The sequence below is a fragment of the Anolis carolinensis genome, chromosome 6 (assembly GCF_035594765.1).
Source record: "Anolis carolinensis isolate JA03-04 chromosome 6, rAnoCar3.1.pri, whole genome shotgun sequence".
NCBI lineage: Eukaryota > Metazoa > Chordata > Lepidosauria > Squamata > Dactyloidae > Anolis > Anolis carolinensis.
In genome coordinates this window covers 114,231,361-114,254,493 of record NC_085846.1, presented here as the reverse complement: position 1 = coordinate 114,254,493, position 23,133 = coordinate 114,231,361, and the positions used below count along the sequence as shown (strand labels likewise).

General features: G+C 40.5%; 2 protein-coding genes across 2 annotated transcripts in view; one reads left to right on the top strand and one right to left on the bottom strand.

The window, feature by feature from the left end:
• The window catches only part of LOC100564129 (vasoactive intestinal polypeptide receptor 1), a 28,782-nt gene that overhangs the window by 3,903 nt on the left and 1,746 nt on the right, over window positions 1–23,133 (top strand). Inside the window, exons 2-12 of the mRNA XM_008112225.2 lie at window positions 11,221–11,320; window positions 11,927–12,034; window positions 13,937–14,046; window positions 14,303–14,400; window positions 17,039–17,171; window positions 17,648–17,801; window positions 19,074–19,134; window positions 20,362–20,434; window positions 21,418–21,509; window positions 21,629–21,758; window positions 22,338–22,379. Coding sequence (XP_008110432.1) covers window positions 11,221–11,320; window positions 11,927–12,034; window positions 13,937–14,046; window positions 14,303–14,400; window positions 17,039–17,171; window positions 17,648–17,801; window positions 19,074–19,134; window positions 20,362–20,434; window positions 21,418–21,509; window positions 21,629–21,758; window positions 22,338–22,379 — 1,101 coding nt within the window. The remainder of the gene's footprint in view (window positions 1–11,220; window positions 11,321–11,926; window positions 12,035–13,936; window positions 14,047–14,302; window positions 14,401–17,038; window positions 17,172–17,647; window positions 17,802–19,073; window positions 19,135–20,361; window positions 20,435–21,417; window positions 21,510–21,628; window positions 21,759–22,337; window positions 22,380–23,133) is intronic.
• The window catches only part of adcyap1r1 (ADCYAP receptor type I), a 119,322-nt gene continuing 116,786 nt past the window's right edge, over window positions 20,598–23,133 (bottom strand). The window contains exon 18 of the mRNA XM_062957808.1: window positions 20,598–22,954. Within this exon, the coding sequence (XP_062813878.1) occupies window positions 22,934–22,954 (21 nt within the window). The 3' untranslated portion in view covers window positions 20,598–22,933. The remainder of the gene's footprint in view (window positions 22,955–23,133) is intronic.

Below are 23,133 nucleotides of genomic sequence, written 5' to 3'. Positions count from 1 at the left end.
GAGATCTTTTGGCACGGCACCCAGTGTGCCCATCACCACCGGGACCACCTGCACTGGTTTCTGCCAGAGTCTTTGAAGTTCAATCTTGATTATTAATAATAATAATTATTATTATTATTATGATTATTAAATTATTCAGGCTGCACGTAAAATGTGTAAATGAAACATAAGTGAATTGTGTGTTTAGACTTGGCTCCCATCTCCAAGGTATCTCGCTATGTGTGTACATGCAATCTCATATACTCAGCCAAGCAAGAAAATCAAACTGAGATTTGCGTTTCAGGTTAGGTTTAAAGATGGTTTCTGAGATCAATTCCAATCTGTCATTTCTGAACACAGACCTGGATCTTTCATTTCCTTGCATTTTTACAAAAATAGTTCCAGATTTGGATTTCCCCTCTTTTCCTTGTTCAATTGGTCACATTTTCATGATCATGAATCACATTTGTACTTAGATTTGTGCCTTTTACCCTATTGAGTGTGTTTCAACAGGATGATTCGGTGGACTCACAATTATTTGGGGATACACAGAAATCCACCTCTTTCTTTCTTTCTTTCTTTCTTTCTTTCTTTCTTTCTTTCTTTCTTTCTTTCTTTCTTTCTTTCTTTCTTTCTCTCTCTCTCTCTCCCCCATTTCTTGCCATTTCACAAATATTGGACCCAAATGTGTTTGGAGATCTGTCAAAATGTAAAGTGTGGGTTTGAGTGAATGGATGTTTTTTTCTGAAGGCATGCTACAAATTTGAAGATTTTAAAAGCAACATCTTGTCTCAGTTCTAGTTGGAAAATTGTGTGTCAAAAAATATCACACCAACAATGATTAAGACATTCATTCGTATTCTGCCTCATTAAGAAGAGTTATGAAAAGATGCCTTTCTTTGGAACAGTTGGTGCTTGAAAACAGGATGTTTTTGACATTTGAATTATTTTTTTAAAAAAGAAATGCGTGTTTTGGCTGAAATTCAGCTTTTTGCAGAAAATGTTGATCATACCCCTTTGCTCTCAGAGAAAGAAAGGAAGGAAGGAAGATAGGAAAAGAGGGTGGGAGGAAAGAACACATAAGGAGAAACTGAAATATCAAATCATGACATTTGAATCTTCCAAAATTTGAATCTTAAGCTGAAGATTTTCTTTAAATGGTTGAATTTTGCAATACATAATTTTCAGTTAAGGCATAGCTTAGAAGTGTTTCTTTTTGGGGATTTTTTTGGCTGAAGTACACAGCCAAATAAAGGTTACATTTCCAAGCTTTGGGTGAAAGGACTAATTTTAAAGTCAGATTTTTATTATTTTGGAACAATTCCAGTTTTTAAGTGTGATCAGAGAGCCAATTTGCACAATTTGAAATTTCATAATGGTGGCATTGGAATCAAATGTTGCACCTCAGCCAGAATTCACCTTGCACTCAATACCAGCCAGGAATCCAAAAGTAGTTGGAAAACAGTTTATTGAGAAAACCACTTATAAAAAAGGAAAACCATAAGAAATAAGAAAGGCAAAATCCAATAGATAATGAGAAAAATAGTCAATAAGTAATAAGCCAAAACAAACTGGGAAGAAAAACACTTCACGGGTAATAATCCAAACAGTTAAAATCTGTTCCATAAAACACGACACAGTTATACCAGAATCAAAACATGAACATGAATCCAAGAGCCAGACTATAAAAACTTCTTAAACCATGAATCCACTAAGACATGAACTCGAAACAAAGCTTGCGATACTCACTGTTAAACAACATTGCCTGATCTGAATTCTAAATAAACAATTCTCTGCTTTGAGGTCCACAAAACATGAAGTCATGTCTGTGACCTTGCCTGCCTTGTCTGTTAGATCCCTCATGCTGCTGTTTCTCATGGAGTCATTGTGACTTTCTCAATTTGCTTGCTTCTTCCCTAAAATAAAGTCCGAGATTTCTGATGACCGCAGGTGTGTTCTCAGGTGAACTTTCTTGCCCAGCTAACTCCTTATCTGGGGTTGCTATGAGACAACTAGGTGAAAAGTCTTCACTAGCCAGTGCATCTTCCTGTCTGCTGGACTCTGAGGCAGTTTCACTTTCAAGCCCAATATCACAGACAGGATCTAAACTCCCCTCAGTCCTCTCATTTCCCTCACTGAAAACCCCATCCACTCTCTCAGGCCCTGGAAGAACAATCCCCTCATCGTCATCAGCGATGATGACCACAACATCATATCAGCAATTAATAGAGATTTCCATTTCAGCTGTTAGCTTCTGTGCTTGGAAGAGCTCATTCCAAAGATAGGAAAAACTACCCTTTTGAACAACAATCCCAAAGCATTAATCGTGAGAGTTGGTTCGTTCTGGATGTTATAACCAAAACAATTTTTCCCGAAGCTCAGGAATTTCCTTACAATGCAGGTTAATGGCAAATATAAAAGAATGGTTCTAGTAAGACATCAAAAAGTGCATCTTTATTAAAGAATTAATGCCATTTGACCTCACTTACACTGCCCTGGCTCAGTGCTATGGAATCATAGGAGCTGTAGTTTGACAAGATCTTAAGCCAGGCGTCCCCTAACTAAGACCCAAAGCCCCGATCCGCTACACTCTCCTTAACTCTCCTTTCTGTTCTTTTCCTTTCCTTTCTCTATCTCTCCCCAAAAGGGAAGGAATTCATAAAGTGTTGTGTAGTGGTTTGAACCCCAGACTGTGGCTCTGAACCCACTAGGTGACTTTAGCCAAGTCAGCCTCAGATGAAGAAAAAGACAAATTTCCTTTGACTAAATATTGACAAGAAAACTCTGTGAAAGGTTAGCCTTAGGGTTGCCCTGAGCCTGAAAAAACTTGGAAGGCACACAGCAATAACAACAACAACAACAAACTATAGCCCAGCCCTGACAGTCTGAAGTACTCTACTTTAAAAGTGTAAGGACCTGTCTTCAGTTCTTGTTTACAAAGAGGTCTGATGTGTCACCAAACTCCAAATGCCAGGATCTCATAGCATTAAGCCAGGGCTCAATGTTAGTTTGTAAATGGTGTCATACCGCAGTCAGCTTTGCAAAAGCAATCCAATATTTCTTTATTCTTGTGTGTCTTCAACACATTCCTGACTTATGGAGCACAGGTCACAGAGTTTGCTGAGACTGAGATTCACCCAAGGTAGCCAGTGGGTTCCCATGGTGAAGTGGGGAATGAAACCCTGTTCTACAGAGTCGTAAGACACATCTACACCAACCCTTTGTGGCGCCTAAACAACAAACCAAGTTGATTCAGGTTGATGTGGGCCAAAGCTCCTTAATATGGTTTTGTACTGTGCTAACTAAAGTAACAAGTTGTTCTAAATTCATCCCCATTCCAGAGGACATTGTGACTTTGGGTCTCTCTCTGTAAACAGTTGGGCTGGTTCTGAGATGGAACTGCATGCAACTGTTACAGGGCCACCCCATGTCCCTTGCTCAGATGACTTGGACACTGGGTGATGCTCACCATTCTGCCCTGATTGTGGCAACCAGTAGCCATGACATGGCTTGTGCTGGTTGCTTGATGCCAGGAGTATTACTGGCTAGAGCAAAAAGGTTGCTTTGGGACCCTGGCAATTTGCTACTCTAGAAGACCAACATGCCACACATGCTGGCTGAACCATGAACCATGCCACACATGCTGGCTGTCATAATGAGAAAAACAGAGGCACGGTGGTGCCAAACTGGGTTTGGCACTGCAGGGAAGGCACATTTCTTCTTAAAGCATCACTACTGGATCACCCCCAGGATAAGCAGTCCATGTAGAGCCACCCATAGCCCGAAGCTCAAACCACTACACCATGATGCTGAACCTCTTCAGAACCTAGAGGCCCTAAATCATATCTCTTCTTGCAAGTTAAGTAGGGTCAGCCTTGGTTAGTGCTTAGGTGGGGAGCTGCAACAAACACAAGGTGCTGTAGATTATATTTCCAAAAAGGAACTGGCAAAACCACCTTTGAATATTGCTTACCTAAGAAAACCAATGAAATTCACAAGGTTGCCATAAGTCGGCAAGCAAAGAAGGTACATACAATCACACACCTAAATATCCCAATACATAAACAATGCTTTCCCCATTTCTCTACAATACTGCAAGGTAGCCTGGGTTCAAAGCAAATGTGTTGACCAAATGTGTTCATCTTTGCAAATCTGAAAGACGTGAACGTTTCACTCCACCACAATACCATGTTCTCATTCTCTCTCTTTCTTTGTGTGAGACTTTTCTTTGCCTGTCTGTAAAGAAATTCTGCTGGCATGGGTGGATGCCTCTGAATACCTGACAAGCACATCCAAGCATCATAATTACTCTTGTGCTTAAGCATATGAAGCACTTTGACAGCGATTAACTTTTAATTGGGATAACAAAAGAGTCACACAATGTGTCAAAATATGACATGGAAACATGAGGAACAAAAGTGAAGGGTTGTTTTTCTCCAGGGAGATGGTGGCCGGGGGTGGAAGGAAGGGATACAGAAGGTATCACGACTCACGTAGGAGAAAGAAGAATCAGGATCTTGTAATATTACCCTGAGTTGAAGAAGCTGTAGGGACAAAGATCTCATGGGAAGCCATAAAGAAAAGTTGGGGACAATGTTGGTCACGGAGTCATGTGCCAGATGCTCGTGATTACAAAGAGATCCAAGTTCTGGAATCTTGGCCTCTTTATTTATTGAAACTTTCTTTACGCATTCTTCAAATTCTTCTCCAGATGCCACCTCAACCAGGTTTAGGGTTCTAGGTTGGCATCACTGGGCCTTTGCCAAGGTTGGTAACTCAACACAGATGGAGATTGGTGGCATGTCCTCAAATATGAGCAAATAAACCCTACAAGGAACAGCTACAAGGACTTGATACCTTTACGTTGCAGAAGATGGAGAGGGAATATCTTTAAATATCTGGTGGGATGTCATGTAGAAGATGGAGCAAGCTTGTTTTCTGCTGCTCTAAGATCATGGACTTCATAGCTTCTTCTTTCTCCGTTAACACAATTTCCAGATGTTCCTTACTGACATATTCTGACTATGGAGATGTTTATCTCCTTGTAATTTATGACTCCTTATTAGGCACCAGCCATGCTTATCTTAATTTTACAAAAGAATAACATTGCAGCAAGCAGCTTGTCACAACAGCTATCGTGGCATATGGGATTGTCATTTGCTCGCTCGCTTGTGTTTCGCACACTCCGCTTTCTGTGTGACTGAAGCATTTCTCAAGGAAAGGTGAGCTAAAAATGGATGCTCTGCTGGTTCAGACGTTGGAATGTTCCTTGTTTTAAATGCATTCGGATGCATATAATTGGAGGTATATTCCTTTGAGTCCTGAAATGTGGAATTCAAAATAAGTTGAAATTCCATCGCCTGAATCAAAGTGTCAAAACTTTCTGGTCTCACCAGAAGAAAAGTTGAGGGAAGTTCACAATGTTCCAGCTACATGACTGAAGGCTAGGAGCTCTTTAGGCATGTGCGACTGATTAGAAAAAAAGTTTCAAAAGTTATTACAAAATTAGGAGGCACTGGCATTTTGTTTCTAAAGTGTTTCTAAAGTATAGTTAGTGAAAATTTCTTTACTATAATGAGACTAATGAAATTTTGTTACTTTTTCATTATAGCAATTGTATAAGTGAGGAAACTTCAGGGGCTCCTTTCTCCCTCATTTTTACAGCTGTTGGGGTGAAACTTGCCACAATGGTAGAACACATCATCCACTGTTAGCTCATCAAGTTCCAGAACATTTCACTTATACACGGATCCAACAGCCATCTTTTTAAATGTCTCTCACATTAATCAACCATTTAGGATTTTCTTTCCAGCTCAGCACAGAGATTTACTTACTAAATGTATCAGTAAGTCTTCCTCTTTGCAGATACAACAATTTGTTGGAATTCTGACTGGCTGCTGCTATGGTGGGAAAATAGTTCTCCCCTATCCTGATTGGGGCTTTCTGATGCTGAGCAGAATTCTGGGAAATCTAGTTTAGGGCAAGGCCTTTTGAACGCCTGAGGGCTCCTTGCCTTCTCAAACTACATTTCCCAGAATTCTGTGCTTTCTTTTCCACTGAACTCTGCTTTCTCCCTGCTGCTTCCCTCTCCTAATGGAAAGAGGCCATTAATTTAAAGAGGAAAGGCAGTCCTTTTGGCTTTGCTTTGCTTACTTGTGCTAAAAATGAAACTGACTTTGGGAAATGCAAAATTCAAACGAAAAAGTATTAGGTAAATTTCAATTAAGTTTTTGGTGCAGGTCATGCCCACATGTCGGATCTTGCCTCATAAGTACTAATTTAACAAATTTGATATGACTTACGAGGACTAACAAAAAAAATTGCACACCCCTATTATATCTTTATCTATCTATTATCTATCTATCTGCCACATATGCACATGTATAAGTTTACTTCATGTATAAGTTGTGGAATGTCATGCTGGAGAAAATAGAAGAAGCCAACACATCTTTTAAGTTCTCTCAGGATGGAAGCTCTCAGCTTTTATTTTATTTATTTATTATTTACAGTATTTATATTCCACCCTTCTCACCCCGAAGGCAACTCAGGGCGGATCACATTGCACATATACATGGCAAACATTCGATGCCATTTTTAGACATACAACACATACAGACAGACAATAGAAGCAATTTAACATTTATCCAACTTCCAGCTTCATGAGGTTATGCTCAATTCCGGCCACAGGGGGAGATACCGCTTCATCCCCTGTGACACCGAGTCCTTTGATCGTAGTACAGTAGAGTCTCACTCATCCAACACTCACTTATCCAACATTCTGGATTATCCATTTTTGTAGTCAATGTTTTCAATACATCATGATATTTTGGTGCTAAATTTGTAAATACAGTAATTACTACATAGCATTACTGCGTATTGAACTACTTTTTCTGTCAAATTTGTTGTATAAAATGATGTTTTGATGCTTAATTTGTAAAATCATAACCTAATTTGATGTTTAATAGGCTTTTCCTTAATCCTTCCCTATTATCCAACATATTCACTTATCCAACATTCTGCCGGCCCGTTTATGTTGGATAATTGAGACTCTACTGTACTTCCTCCTTGCTCTTCGCACACTGGCAGTTTTTTACGGTGTCGTAAATTAAATTAAATTAAATTAAATTAACCTCTCTGCATTTAGTGGTACCTAAATTCTCTACTCACGGCTGCAGCTGTTTTCAAACTGCTTAAGTGGACAGTAAGCTAGGCTATTAAATGGTCAGGAACTTAATCTGATGTGGGCTTCGAACGAATGACATTTTGGTCCGTAGTGATTTATTGCTGCTTGCTATTAACCAGCTGCACCACAGCTCGGATTTTGCCACTCTACTCAGAAAGGCAATAGGGCCATATTCTTCAGAACTTCACTAGCCAGAAAATAGCAAAGCTAGGAAGCATGTAATAGGTAAAAGATGGGTTTAGGAAGGCAGCTTAGTCATTGTGTGGGTTTAATAAATAGAAAGGTTCGGCATCCAAAATGGGCAGAGAAATAACCCATCAAGCCTTCTGAGGAGTGGTTTAAAGATCTGGGCCTGTTTAGCCTGCAAAAGGGAAGGCTGAGAGGAGATATGAGAGCCATGTTTAAATATCTGAAAGGATGCCATAAGGTAGAGGGATCAGGCTTATTTTCTGCTGCCCTGGAAACTAGCACTCAATGGATCAATGGGTTCAAATTACAGGGGAGATTCCACCTGAATATTAGGAAGAACTTGCTGACCATAACAGCAGTTCAACTTTGGAACCCACTGCCATGGAGTGTGCTGGAGACTTATTCTTTGGAGGCTTTTAAACAGAGGTTGGATGGCCATCTGTCAGGGGTACTTTGTGCATTTGCTGCATGGTAGAATGGGGTTGGACTAGATGGCTCATGTGGTGTCTTCTAACTCTCATGATTTTATGATTCTACTGCTGGCATGCGAGCAAAGAAGCAAAACTGCCTTACCACATAAAGTAGGGGATGGGAACATGGTGGGATTGACGAGTTTTATCCATCATTAGCAGATGAAGTGTTAATCATAGGGGAAAGGTAAAACATCAATGGGATGCACACAGCCTTCTGCAGTAGGAGCCACCACAAAACCTGCCCCCCCTTCAATGCTGGATGGCCTCCCTCATGCAGTGAAGTGAATTTTAATTTACACTTCACTGGTGCGATGCAGAATCCATCTCCAGATGGTAATGTATCCAACACGATGATGCAAGGTTACTATTACTAACACTTGAGGTTTAAAGGCAGGATATATTTAACCACCAAGACTTTGATCCCCAGTAGAGCAGCTCTTGCAGACTTTTGAGTAGGGATGATATTTTAAGCACTGGCGCTAATTAAATGTTCTACTTTATTTTTAATGTCTGGTTATTTAAGTCTGATTTGCCAGGCGTCATTGGCACAATTAGAGAAGATCAAAGCCATCAATACTGGATGTGAATATAATAGTCCTATGAAAACAGTCTCTCTGATGAAGTAAGGCGTGCAGAAGCACAGGAAAGGCCGTGCAAGTAGACACTTCTGCTTGAGAGTCTCTTGGGCCCCTCTTACACTGTCTGCCATATAAAATCCCGATTCAGCTTTGTCTACTTTGAACTGGATGATGTGGCAGTGTAGACCCATATAATCCAGTTCAAAGCAGATAATGCGGATTATTTGATTTGATAATCTGGATTATATGGCCGTGTAGAAGGGGCCATGGTGAACCTGATAGAGTTGGCTGCAGGATCCAGGCAGCCAATAATAATAATAATAATAATAATTCAATGTTTTGACCAGAATGTGGTTTTGGAAGCAAGGAATTTAGACTGAAATTCCCTCTTCAACATCACCATTCATGGTACAGAAGCCAGGTCTGGTTTTCACAGTATCCCAGCGGTTTCACCCTTGACTTTATTCCCACCCATGTCAAGAAGGGACAGTGTGGTGAAATGACCCTGGAAACCAGGGTTCAGACCCCTGCTTAACCATAGAAAGTGTTAGTGTTTTTGTAATATGAAGTGTAATGTTTAATCTATTGTTGCTGTGAAAGTCTATGTGATTTGTTCTGGCAAGCAATCCAGCAGTCAAGAGGTTAATTGCAGTAATCCTTGATTGATTGCTGGAAGGGAAAATGATCAAGACTTCTGTTTGTGCTACGTGACAGGAAGATACATCACAGGCTGTGGAATGTGAAGGAGGTGCTTCAGTGTACAGAGAACGGACTCTGAGAGAGACAGAGGAGTTCCATGTTTGATCTTGCGGATGCAAGATGTGTCCTGACAGCTTTGGTCATTAGCACTGTAAATATTAGTGTAAATAAAGCATGAGTGCCACTGGGATCAGCAGATAAAATCAACAAAGCTGTCATTTTTTGTCGGTGCCACTTTCGCTGTTTGCAGAGTGGTCTGACAGGTGAGCAGAGGTGAGACCTGGCTCATCAGTCAGGATCGCCGATTCCCTGACAGAAGGTCATTGGATGACTTGGACAAACCACAAATTTATTGGATTTATATCTTGCCTTTCTCTCAAATTGTGATCCAACAACCTCAGGCTCTCCATAAGTTGGAAACCCAACAACAAGAACAAGAGCAGGTAGAAGAAGCAATCCTTTCTCTCTCTACCAAGCATGGATATCATTTTAATAAGGCATTCTTATCCATGATTGTTAATAATTCATTTTTTTCTTAGAGTCTTTATTGTGATAAGGTCCTCCAAGTTACTCACTATATTGAGTTTCATAGGGAACTTTCTATAAGCATAAGACACCAACAGGATCGCAGTTTTTCCCTTTAGAGGAAGTTTATCAGTGCGTATATAAAGTCCTCATTCTGAAGCCACTGGCATCAGACATGTCGGTATACTTCAGATAAAACAAATAATTTTATATTAAGAGCACAAACACGGATCTGTCACCTTCCTCATAATCCTGCCACCAGGTCTTTTCAAAGCCAAGTAGAAAACAGCGCGCAATTTCACACAATTACTGTTCTTGAAAAGCAGCTCTGGCAGCCGAAGGAAGGGAGAAATATGCAATTAGTTTTCCCAGCCAAAGCCATGAATGGGGTCTTTTGAAATGTAAATCGAGTTGCCCTTTTCAGAGTAATCATTTGGTCACATTGGATGACAGTCGGAGACTTGTTTGGCCTGATGCTGCAAGATCCAGTTTATTCTGATACAGATATTTTATTAAGAGGCTTAGAAAAGGCACAGTCTGCCACTGACAAGTAGCAGAAGTTAGTGGAAAGACTTTGGGTGCATTTGCATTGTAGAATGAATGCAGTTTTACATTTTAACTGCTATGACTCCATGCTATAGAATCCCAAAAGTTGTCGTTTTACAAGGACTTTAGGCTTCTCTGCCATAGAATGTTGGTGCCTCCAAAAATTATTAATCCAATAACATGGAGCTATGACAGTTAAAGTGGTGCCAAATTGAATTCATTCTATGGTGTAGAGATGCCCTAGAAGATTCAAAATATTTGTAAATACTTATACTAGGCTCATCTGATTGGGTTGTTTCATTTTACCTGCATTTATTGTTAGTTTTGAATAAAAAAAATCTGCTTTTTTTCATGTCAAGAGTGACTTCAGAAATTGCAAGTCCCTTCTGGTGTAAGAGAATTGGCTGTCTGCTATGATGTTGTCCAGGGGATGTCCTGATGTTTGATATTTTACCATCATGTGGGAGGCTTCTCTCATGTCCCCGCACGAGGAGCTCCCTATATTCAAACCACCAACCTTTCAGTCAGCAGGCCTGCCAGCACAAGGGTTTAATCCATTATGCTACTAGTGGTGCAATGGGTTAAATCCTTGTTCAGGCAGGACTGCTGACCAACAGGTTGGTGGTTCAAATCTATGGAGAGTGGGTGAGATCCCTCTGTAAGATCCAGATCTCCATGCGGGGACATGAGAGAAGCATGAGAGAAAACATCCAGGCATCCCTTGGGCAACATCCTTGTAGACAGCCAATTCTCTCACTGCAGAAGCGGCTTGCAGTTTCTCAAGTCTCTCCTGGCACAAAAAAAAAAAAGTTTGCTTAATCATGTTGAACTGCAAATCCTTCTTCATTTCATGTTGCCTCTAGAACCAAATTTTCTGCTAAAGACACAAGACCAAGCCACACAATTGCTTTGTGAACCAAAAAGTCACAAAATTCCAAAACATCCACAAAATTCAAACCAAAGGAGAAGCAAGTGCAATAGGTTTGCTCATCTTGACACCAGCAATTTTTCCTTGTTCTGACTTGTATTATACTTTCCATTCTCTTAGGTTGCTTGCATCCATCCAGAATGCAAAATATTTCAGCAAGTAATGAAAGATGAGGCTCAATGTTTGGATAAAAACGAATCTCTGCTGCCAGGATTTCAAGGTAAAACACATGGTAACAAATGGTACTCCTTACCCTAATTTTTACAGAATAGATCAGTGATGGTTGCTGGGATGAAGAATTTGCTCTGAGATTTCTGTTGCTAAAGTTTTCTGTTGTGGATGCTCTATCTGTTGCTAAAGTTTTCAAGTTTTTTTTTTGAGGTTGCTTGTTTCACAAAACATACAGAGGCAATTTTGTTTTTTTACAAACAAACAAAAATATTTTTCATACTTAGAGGCAGGGCTCCAGAAGATATTTCTTTCCCATTTGTGGTTGTATAGTTAAATAAAAGAGTATTGAACACAGTAAATTTTTTTGGAACGCTGTACCTTTAAAAATGAAGGTATGCCTAACCAGGTCTCCATAACTAATGGTGAAGATAAGCACAAAAAGATCTATGATTGGCTAATTGTCTATACAGGTGGAGCATCCCTGATCTGAAATACTCCAAAATAGTCCCAATTGCTGGGCAAGATAGTGACATTTTTGCTTTCTGATGGTTCAATGCACACAAACATCTTTCCTGCACAAAATTATTTTCAAAAAAATGGTGCATGAAATTCCCTTTAGGCTTTGTTTTTATTTTCTCATTTTCTTTCTCCTTAGGATGTTCAGGAATTTGGGATGGACTAAGTTGCTGGCCCAGAGCTGCTTTTGGGGAGATGGTGACTGTGTCGTGCCCTGGGTTTTTTGAAGAAATAACTAACATACATGGCAAGGAGTGTTTTCTGTAATATATTTCTCTGTCATACGTCTGAGCTGTGTCCAAGGAAAATTATGCAGCCCAGGCAGTCTAATAAGGGATTTCTATAGCAGAAAGATCAAGGTTAAACTGATGAGAGGTAGCTGATGGTTTTGGGGAATAGACAGAGGAGGGTGAGGAACTACTTACCATCTCTCTATGACAATGTGCTTGAGTTAGGACTTATCTACACTAGCAATTTCATCTCCCACCAATCCAAAGCGGCTTGGAGCATTAGTGTCTAGACTGGTCCTGAGTCTGGGAGTGCTCTTGGCCGTCACGGAAGTGTTATGTCCTGCAGTTGATGGTGGTTGATAGTGGAATGCTTGGTAGCTTGGTGATGGGTAATATAGGATCAGGGCTAGCTGTGGCACAGCTGGTTAGTAGCCAGCTGTAATAAATCACTACTGACTGAGAGGTAATGGGTTCGAAGCCCTGATTGGTTTCAGCCCCCAACCTTTAAATAGTCCAGCTTGCTGTTTACCTAACCAACCTAAAAGATAGTCTACTAAGTAGGAAAATGTAGGTGCCGCTTATGCGGGGAGACTAATTTAACTAATTTACGACACTATAAATATCACCCAGCAGCATGCAGAAGAATGGGGAAGTAATCCATCAAGGACTCGGTGTCACAGTGGATGATGAAGCAGCAGCTCCTCCTGTGGCCGGAATCAAGCATATCCTCATGAAGCCAGAAGCTGGAAAATGTTAAATAGCCTCTGTGTCTCTGTCTTTATGTCGTATGTCTAATGGCATTGAATGTTTGCCATGTATATGTACATTGTGATCTGTCCTGAGTCCCCTTCAGGGTGAGAGGGGTGGAATCTAAATACAGTAGAGTCTCACTTATCCAACATAAATGGGCCGGCAGAACGTTGGATAAGTGAATATGTTGGATAATAAGGAGGAATTAAGGAAAAGCCTATTAACCATAAAATTAGGTTATGCTTTTACAAATTAAGCACCAAAACATCATGTTATATAACAAATTTGATGGAAAAAGCAGTTCAATACGCAGTAATGCTATGTAGAAATTACTGTATTTACGAACTTGGCACTAAAATATCACGATGTATTGAAAACATTGACTACAAGAAAGCGTTGGATAATCCAGAACGTTGGATAAGCGAGTGTTGGATAAGTGAGACTCTACTGTACTGTAAATAAATAAATAAATAAATAAATAAATAAATAAATAAATATCAGGGTGGTGAAGCTTCAAAAGGTATGGAAGGGATTAATCTACATTCTGGTGCTAAAGGTCCTAAGAAATCACAGGTGGCAGTGATCAGGGAGAAGGCTTGGAGAGATAGGATGCAGCTGTGATCAGCTGCATAAAAAGACCCTGGCTAGAGATTGCTGTTTGGGGTGAAAATACTATCATTCTTGGCTGTGGGTTGTGGCATCTTGACCTGTATCATGAACACTTGTGAACCTTGTATCTTGATGAACCTTGATGACAGTCTTGTTAGTGAACTCACTTACTTTCTGGACATAAAGCATTTTTGCTAATGTCAGCACAAGGCATACACAATGGCCAGGAGTTCACACAAAGTTCTGTGGCCATCTGGCATCAACAATGGGGGCAACATGCCTGATGTGTCCCCCTTCGCCTGTGCTGACAAGAGCAGGGAGGAAAGGTGGTGCTGGTGGTCATGTCCCGAAGTTCCAAAGTCTTTGGCGCCTCTGAAATCTTGTCATCTTCATTGCCATAGAGCTTCATGTCTTCATGATAGGATCGCTCCACCAACATAGCCATGATGACTTCCATCTTCAAAGGATGGTAATATCAACTTATTACAGAGAGGTATGCTATATGTTGATATTCTCATTCTTCACCTATGCTGATGGATTCACACTATTCTATTCCATAGGGTTCATCCACAGAAATTGTACTCCAGGCAATTACTGGTCTGAACCATTTCCATCGTATTCAGTTGCTTGTGGGTTCAAGGAAGGCATAACAGAAGAACCTGAAGATGAGGTGAGTAAGGGTTATGTCTACAGTGTTTTTCAGTTTCAAGGTATGAGACAAACAAGCACCATATATACAGGCTGAGCATCCCTTTTCTGGAAATCCAAAATGCCCCCAAATTGGCCACATGGGTAACTGAGGCTGGATTAACAGTGCAAGCTTGCTGTTGTTTGACAGCACATTAACTTTCATGGATCAATGCTATGAAATTCTATGATTCACATTTCTGGGAGATATTTGCCCTATTTTCTCTTTCCTTCTGCAGAAATCATACTTTTTGGCATTCTGGCACATCTACACTGCAGGCTATGCAACATCTCTGGCATCCCTCATAACAGCACTACTGATCTTTACCATCTTCCGGCAAGTGCTGAAAAGTTATTTTGCTAGATAGAGAATGTGTGTCCACACTTCAGACAAGGGCAGCGTTTTATTGGTTCTTGCCTTTCATTGTTTGGCTTTTCTCATTTCTTTTTCTTTTATAAAAATCCCATGTTGCTATCCAGTCTTCTTTGTGTGTTGTGTTTGTATAACCCATAACTCCCAGTGGTGCCAAAGGAAGAAGAATAAAAACAATGTGATTCTAGGCTGCATCAATAGGAGTCCAGATTGAGGGAAGTAATAGTCCCACTCTCTTCACCTGGAATAATAACCCTGAGTCCAGTTCTGGGCACCAACATTGAAGAAGGAGATGGGCAAAGCTGGAAGGGGTCCAGAGGACAGCTATTAAAGTGGCAAAAGATCTGGATGCCCTGAATCCCTATGAGAAGCAGCTTAAGAAGCTGGTTATGCTTAGCTTGGAGAGGAGAAGATGGAGAGGGGACATGATAGCCATGTGTAAACATTTGAATTATGCTCTACAGTGTCGTACCTCAGCCCTGATTCACCTTGCTCTGACACACAAACTGTACAGCAGGTTTAAGTCTTTTCAGTTTATTAAAAATGGATAGAAAAAAGTTCTTCAAAAAGCAGAAGTAAAATCTCAAAAGCCAGTTACAAAATATAATCTTGAAATACAAATCAGGAATTTACAAGGAATAAACAAGATCCAAAGAAGGCATGTCAAAATCCAAGGAACATGGATACATAGACTGCAAGATAATCCAAGACACAGCAGGAAAACTAGAACTTGCTTCTCCGGTGAAAGAAAGTTACTTTGACAACAACTTTTCCCCAAACGTCTCCTTTTAACACTCTTTGCAAAACATGAAAGCATTCCTTTGCCCTCGTGGCTCCCCACGCCTGTTTGCAATTCTAGTACTACGGCGTACCCTCAATTCCAACCGGTCAGCTCGATCTAAAGAGCCCATCTCATCAAGGTCAGCATGCTCATTATTTTGCTGAGGCTCATTATCAGGCTGAAAACATTCCATCCTCCTGTCCTGAGTCAGTGTGCACCTGGTTGGGTTCAGTAGTTTCAGAGTTGTCAACACCAACCCTCTCTGTGGGAAACTGAACTTGCACTCTTTGTTCCTCATCTTCTACAGTTACAGGCCTTTCGGGGAGATTCTGAACCTGAACCCCTGTTTCCTCCTCAGAGTCAATCCTAGATTCCAGCTGAGTCACAACATGCAGGCTAGGACACAAAGCAAATTGCAAGAAAAGAGATTCCACCTAAATACTAGGAAGACAGTCAGAGCTGTCTGTTATGACCTATAAAGCCCTAAACGGCTTGGGTCCTGCTTACTTGCGTGATCCTATCTCCCCCTACAAACTAGCCCAAGCTCTTAGATCTGCTGGGGAGGCCCTTCTCCCACTCCCGCCTCTGTTGCAAACATGATTGGTGGGGATGAGAGAGAGGGCCTTCTCGGTGGTGGTCCCCCAGCTCTGGAATTAGGGAGATTAGATTAGCACCTACCCTGGCCACATTCTGCAAAAATTTGAAGACTTGGATGTTTCAACGTGCTTTCGAACAGTAGGTCCGTTTTCATCACCATCCAGTCTTAACTATTTACTGCCGAAACCCTCAGCACTTTACTTTATTCCTGAATGTCATTGCCTTGCGTTTTTGGACATGCCTGCCATTCCTGTAATTTCTTAATAGCCTCACCATTTAGTCATGATGCTCGCTATCTATTTTATTAATGTTATTTTACTGTTATTGTTTTAATTATACAGTAGAGTCTCACTTATCCAAGCTAAACGGGCCGGCAGAAGCTTGGATAAGCAAATATCTTGGATAATAAGGAGAGATTAAGGAAAAGCCTATTAAACATCAAATTAGGTTATGATTTTACAAATTAAGCACCAAAACTTCATGTTATACAACAAATTTGACAGAAAAAGTAGTTCAATACACAGTAATGTTATGTTGTAATTACTGTATTTACAAATTTAGCACCAAAATATCACCATATATTGAAAACATTGACTACAAAAATGGCTTGGATTATCCAGAGGCTTGGATAAGTGAGGCTTGGATTAGTGAGACTGTATATGTTGTCGTCGTATTGTTTTATCTGTTGATCGTGCTTGTTCCCCATGTGAACTGCTCTGAGTTCCCTCAGGGAGATGGAAGCGGATTATAAATAAAGTATTATTATTATTATTATTATTATTATTATTATTATTATTATCATCATCATCATCATCATCATCCAATGAGCCCCCGGTGGCACAGTGTGTTAAAGCGCTGAGCTGCTGAACTTGCAGACTGAAAGGTCGCAGGTTCGAATCCGGGGGGGGGGAGAGTGAGCACCCGCTGTTATCTCCAGCTTCTGCCAACCTAGCAGTTTGAAAACATGTAAATGTGAGTAGATCAATAGGTACCGCTCCGGCGGGAAGGTAACAGCACTCCATGCAGTCATGCCAGTGGCCACATGGCCTTGGAGGTGTCTACGGACAACGCCGGCTCTTTGGCTTAGAAATGGAGATGAACACCAACCCCCAGAGTCAGACACAAATAGACTTAACGTCAGGGGAAATCTTTACCTTTTACCTATTATCCAATGACTTCACCTCCATCCATAAAATGACATTTCACTTTTTTGCTCTTTTCTAGAAAATTTCACTGCACGCGGAATTATATCCACATGCATTTGTTTCTCTCCTTCATCCTGAGGGCAGCTGCAGTTTTCACAAAAGATGCCATTTTGTTCTCTGATGACAGCATGGACCACTGCCAGATGTCCACAGTAAGTAGGCTCCATGCTCCTTTGCTTCTGAAATAAATGATAAGGAGGAATAGTTCCATGTCGTTTCAAACCAAGATGATGGATAGAGCTGTTCCTTACATGGGATGTCATCTACATTGTAAAATTAATGCATTTTGACACCACTTGAGCTGCCATGGTTCAATGCTATAGAATCCTGGGAGCTGCAATTTTACAAGGTTTGTAGGCCTCAAGGTTTGCTGGTGCTTCACCAAACTACAAATCTCAGGATTCCATAGCATTGAGCTCTGGCAGCTCAAGTGGTGTCGAGCTGCATCAATTCTGCAGAGTAGATGCATCCAGACTTACTGGGGTGGGGAAAGCTTCAACTGATGTATTTCACCTGGTGGACCTTCTTCCCATAGTCTTGCTGGAAGAAAAATAAACACTAGCCATGATACTTTACAATTTCTAAGGAATCACCATGTTTAAATCTGAATTTCCTGTTTCCCTTTTAGGTGACATGCAAAGTGGCTCTGACATTCTTCCAGTTCAGCATTTTGGCCAACTTCTTCTGGCTGCTGGTTGAGGGCATGTATCTGCAGACACTGCTGGTGCTGACCTTTGTCCCTGATAAACAGTACGCCTGGAGGTTCATCCTGATTGGATGGGGTTAGTAGACTGCTTTGTGATCATCCCCTAATTCTTTTGACTGACATTTCTTGGAAAACAGACTTTTGGAACTTCAACTCCATGCTTGGTTCTCCTTAGGTCCACCATAATCAGGAAATGACTTGAAGGCACACAACATGAACAATTAACTGACCCATTGTACAGCACTCTGCTCTAATTTCCTAGCAAATAAAATATAAGTGTTGAGTATGTTTGCACAAAACAATAGGGTAGTACAAGGGTTGAATGAAAAGTAATGTCTCCACCTTCGTAACTCCTCAACAGATGGCAGTCCTGGTCTGCGACAGGTCCTGGCTTGTTCAGTAGACTCTCCTCTACAGTTCCATTTGGCAGGAAGCCTTAGCATTGAACAGTTGTGTTGTTAAAGTGCGAAGTACGGAACCCTGTGCAGGCGGTTGGTCAATGCGACTTAAGCAACGTGCAGTCATTGAATTCTTGACAGCAGAAGGTGTCACCCCAAAGGAGATTCATCCAAGAATGCAAGCTGTTTATGGGGATTGTGTTGCTGTGAGTCCTGTGCATTGTTGGGTGAGTAAGTTGAAAGATGTTGAGGTGGGAACATCTGACTTGCGTGACAAACAAAGAGCTGGATGTCCTGTGACAGCAACCACCGACTTTCACAAGCAAAAATTCAGGACGATCGTCGTATTACTTGGAAAGATATTTCAAGCATAATTGTCATTTCACAAGAATGTGTGGGTCACATTATTGCTTTGCTTGGCTATCAGAAGATCTGTGCACGACAGGTCCTGTGAGACGCCGGTTGCAGAAACAGAGTGTCGACTTCTTCCGTGATGGCTTCGGAAAACTTGTTCATCGTTGGCAGAAATGTATCCAATTGTCTGGTGATTATGTGAAAAAGTGAATAATGGTAGTTAAAGAGCACATTCTAAGGATTATTTCTGCATTTGATTTATTAAAATATTCCCATCCAAACCCAAGTAATGAAGGTGGAGGCATTACTTTTCATTCAACATAAAAACACCAGGATTTGCACAAATGTTGACAAACTCTTGTCAATTCAGCCAGTGGCTGAAAACCTTTGAAATCCTTTGTTCTTCCATTCAGCAATATAAGAAAGAAATACGTATGTGCCCAGTAACACAAGGTGTATGAATGCAATCAAATAAATGGGTCTTCGATCATAATAATAGCTGTAATTACAACAAAAGAAAACATTATTGTGTGATTCTGCTATTGATTGCACACAACTTCTTTCATGTGTCCACTTTTTTTGTCTTTTGCCTCCAGGTGCACCAGGAGTGACAACATTGGCATGGATCATAGCCAGGATTTACAGACAGAATACTGGGTGACTTTTTAGATTTTTAAAATGATGTAGTTCCACACATCCATGCCTGAAAAAAACATAAGCATGAAACCTAGAAACTTACTGCCAGTCAGCGGGTGTATCTACGCTGTGGAATGAATGCAGTTTGTCACCACTTTATGGTGTCATGGCTAAGAGCTGTGGAATCATAAGAACTGTAATTTTACAAAGTCTTTCACTTTCTCTGCCAAAGAGTGCTGGTGTCTGAACAAACTATAAATCCTAGGACTCTATAGCATTTAGCCCAAGCAGTTGGACTGAATTACTGTATATACTCGAGTATAAGCCTAGTTTTTCAGCTCTTATTTAAGACTGAAAAAGCCCCCCTCGGTTTATACTCGGGTGAGGGTCCTGGTTGGCTTAAATTTGGGTCAGCTTATACTCGAGAATATATGGTACATTTATTATTTTTCTCTATTATTATTGGTATTATTACATTTATTATTTTGCTCTATTATTGTTGCTACTATTACATTTATTTTACTCTATTTTATTATCATTAATACATTATTTCACTCTGATATTATTATTATTATTATTATTATTATTATTATTGCATATATTATTTTACTCTATTTATTATTGCATGTATTATTTTCCTGTATTTATTATTATTATTATTACTACATGTATTATTTTACTTTATTATTATTAAAAGGATACATAAGAACATTTACACTGAAGAAGATGAGAATGATTTGCTTAGAGTTGGACAGTCTTATCTTTAATTTGAGCTTTATGTAAATATTCAAAAACATTTAACCTACTGATGCCTCAATTAATGTAATTTTATTGGTATCTATTTTTATTTCTGAAATTTACCACTCTCAGCTTATACTGGAGTCAATGTTTTCCCAGTTTTTTTGTGGTAAAATTCGGTGCCTCGGCTTATATTCGGATCGGCTTATACTTGAATATATTCGGTAATTCTAAAGTGTAAATGCAACCGAAGACCCTAGAGATCAGGTTTTGAATCCAATACAGTCATGTAACTCCCACTGCTAATCTTGGACAAGTCACACTCTCTCAGCTTCAGAGGGAAACAAAGGCTCTTGTTAAGAAAACCTCATTCATGATAAGGTCTTCATAGATCAGAAATGACCTGAAGGATTACAAAACAATCTCCATGAAAGTATGCAAAGGGAAGAGCAGCCCCCTTCTCTTCCAGGTTCATGTGAATTAAATTAAATCTTTCCTTGTCCCATTCAGATGCTGGGATGATGAAGAAGAAAGTTCAGCCGTGCTGTGGATCATCAAGGGACCCATCCTATTAACGGTTCTAGTGAGTTCTGCTTTTGATCCCCTTGCTTTGAAGAACAGAAAGGCCAGCAATTGTCTGCAATTGCTGTGGAACTCCATGTGCCATGAGCCATCTTCATAACCTTTTGAACATCCATCCTGGTTTTTTTGCTTACCTTCCGCATAAACAAATAAGCAAGTGGTGCTGCTATTGAAATGCAAACAGTGGAGAATCTCCTTTATTAGCCAGACCTTTCAAATGCATCAAAGCGAGGTTGAGAGCATTGTTTGGACTACAACTCCTAGAATCCCCAACTAGCTTGGATGCTAGAGCCTGCAATAAAAAATAATCCCCCAAGTTTCCTTTCTACACTCACACACACACACACATGCACACACACACATGCACAAATGCAAACAAAAGTTGTTTCAAAAACCATAGTCCCAAAGTGCAAAACTATGCTGGCCCCAGTTTGCACTTTATGAAAAATGTAGCTGTATCCACAACAATCCCAATTCTTGTACCAAATAAAAGGCAAGTTGGGAAACACATAGATAACTGAATCCACTTTGTGTTGTTTTATTAACTAGGAGCAATTATCATAGAGAAGGAAGGAAGGAGCCCCAGTGGCGAAGTGTGTTAAATCACTGAGCTGCTGAACTTGCAGACCGAAAGGTCCCAGGTTCAAATCCTGGGAGTGGAATGAGCGCCCGCTGTTAGCCCCAGCTCCTGCCAACCTAGCAGTTCGAAAACATGCCAATGTGAGTAGATCAATAGGTACCACTCCGGCGGGAAGGTAACGGCATTCCATGCAGTCATGCCGGCCACATGACCTTGGAGGTGTCTACGGACAACGCTGGCTCTTGGGCTTAGAAATGGAGATGAGCACGAACCCCCAGAGTCAGACATGACTGGACTTAACATCAGGGGAAACCTTTACCTTTACCTTAGGAAGGAAGGATTAATTCAAAAGAATGAATTTTGCGAACTTTAGGTGGGAATTAATACCCTTCTGGTCTCTCTAGATCAACTTTGCGATCTTTCTCAATGTCATCCGCATTTTGGTGCAGAAATTACAATCTGCAGAGACCGGAGGACGGCATACAAAGCATTTTGTGTAAGTGACCAAACCTTTCATTTTCTCCAACTTACCAAGCATCTGTTGTCATGCAAATGGTCGTCTACTAGATCTTTAATGACACTTAGAATTTGTTTCGTCAATGTTTTCTCTTTCAGGAGGCTGGCCAAATCCACTTTACTCCTCATCCCCCTTTTTGGAGCACACTACGTTGTCTTTGCCTTCTTCCCAGAAAGCATTGGGATGGTTGCTCGACTCTACCTTGAACTGGGAGTAGGGTCATTCCAGGTAAGGGTTGAGGAAAAGGAGATGGTGTAATACACATCACTGGAAGACCATTGTAATAGGGAGATTTTGGTGACGTGTGTACATTCTCCATTTATACCTATCCCTTAGCATCTTTCTTTCAGAAATGTTTGTGCTTTTACATGTTGGCTGGCTTTGCTCATGACCTTGGCAGTTGAGAATATTTGTTGGCCCAAAGAGAGGATTTGCAACAGATGTCTTGCAGGACGAATCCTGGCTAATAAGAGTAGAGATTGTCATTTTGTTATCTCTCTAATGTCGTCTAAGATAATTAATTAAGTGCTCATGTCCAACACAGGATGATTTAGGACAATGGGAGAGTAGCATAGCACAGTATGGTTTCTCATATTAAAAACCCCAGAAGAGACAACTGGCATGAATGTCGCTCATCTCTGCTGTAAGTCTGCTTGTTAGGGTTTAAAGCTTTCACACTTATATGCTCTTTATCAACCTTCTGTTGGCTCATCTGCCATGTCCATAACACTATAAACCTTTCATGCAGTTGTGTTATTGCTCAAAATCAAAAGAACCATCTGTTCTTATTCTTGTCTCCTTTTCAAGGGTTTCTTGGTGGCCCTCCTGTACTGTTTCTTAAATGGAGAGGTAAGTGGAAACAAGGAAACTTTTTTGGAAAATCTTATTTGGAAAGGCAAGCATTGTACCCCATTTCCCAAAAAGAGACCTTCATGTACCCTTGTAGGAACTTGAGGGAGTTTTGATCTGCTTCTATAGACCACAAATGGCACATTCAACTCTTGGTCTCTTCTGCTCAAGAAACCTAACAATCTGTCTGCTCTAAGTCATGGATGAGCAAAGTGTGGCTTGTGAAGTCCATATGCCCCCTAAGGCCAATTATTTGACTAATATTAGATTTAAGATATTTTTTTCCAAGTAACCTGTAGGGAGTGTCTCCTAGTAAACAGAGTCTCAGACAGCAAATATAGTAGAATGGCATGGGATGGCAATATGGAGTTAGAGAACAAGGGTTGTGTGTGCTGTGCTGTGCATCTGACAATGTTGGGCAATGTGAAAAATGTTGGCCAACTGAAGTTAGATTCAATGGTTTGGCTCTGCTTGGATATGGGAAAGGACACCAATGAGTAGCTTTTCCTTTGAGCAGTTGAGTGTCTTGGTCCATCCTGATTGCAGGAACATCCTCAAATTCCCAGGATTGTGTTCTGAAACATGGGAAGAGAAGGAAGTAGATCAGGCATGAGAAAACTCTGGTGGTCCAGAAGCCATCTTCCTTTCCATGATGCAAAATGGTCTTTATTAGGTCTGGAACTATGTGGCTTTTTAAAAAAAAATGTAAGAAGTTGGAGGTCCATTTCGTTTAATATCCCCTCCGTAATTTCAG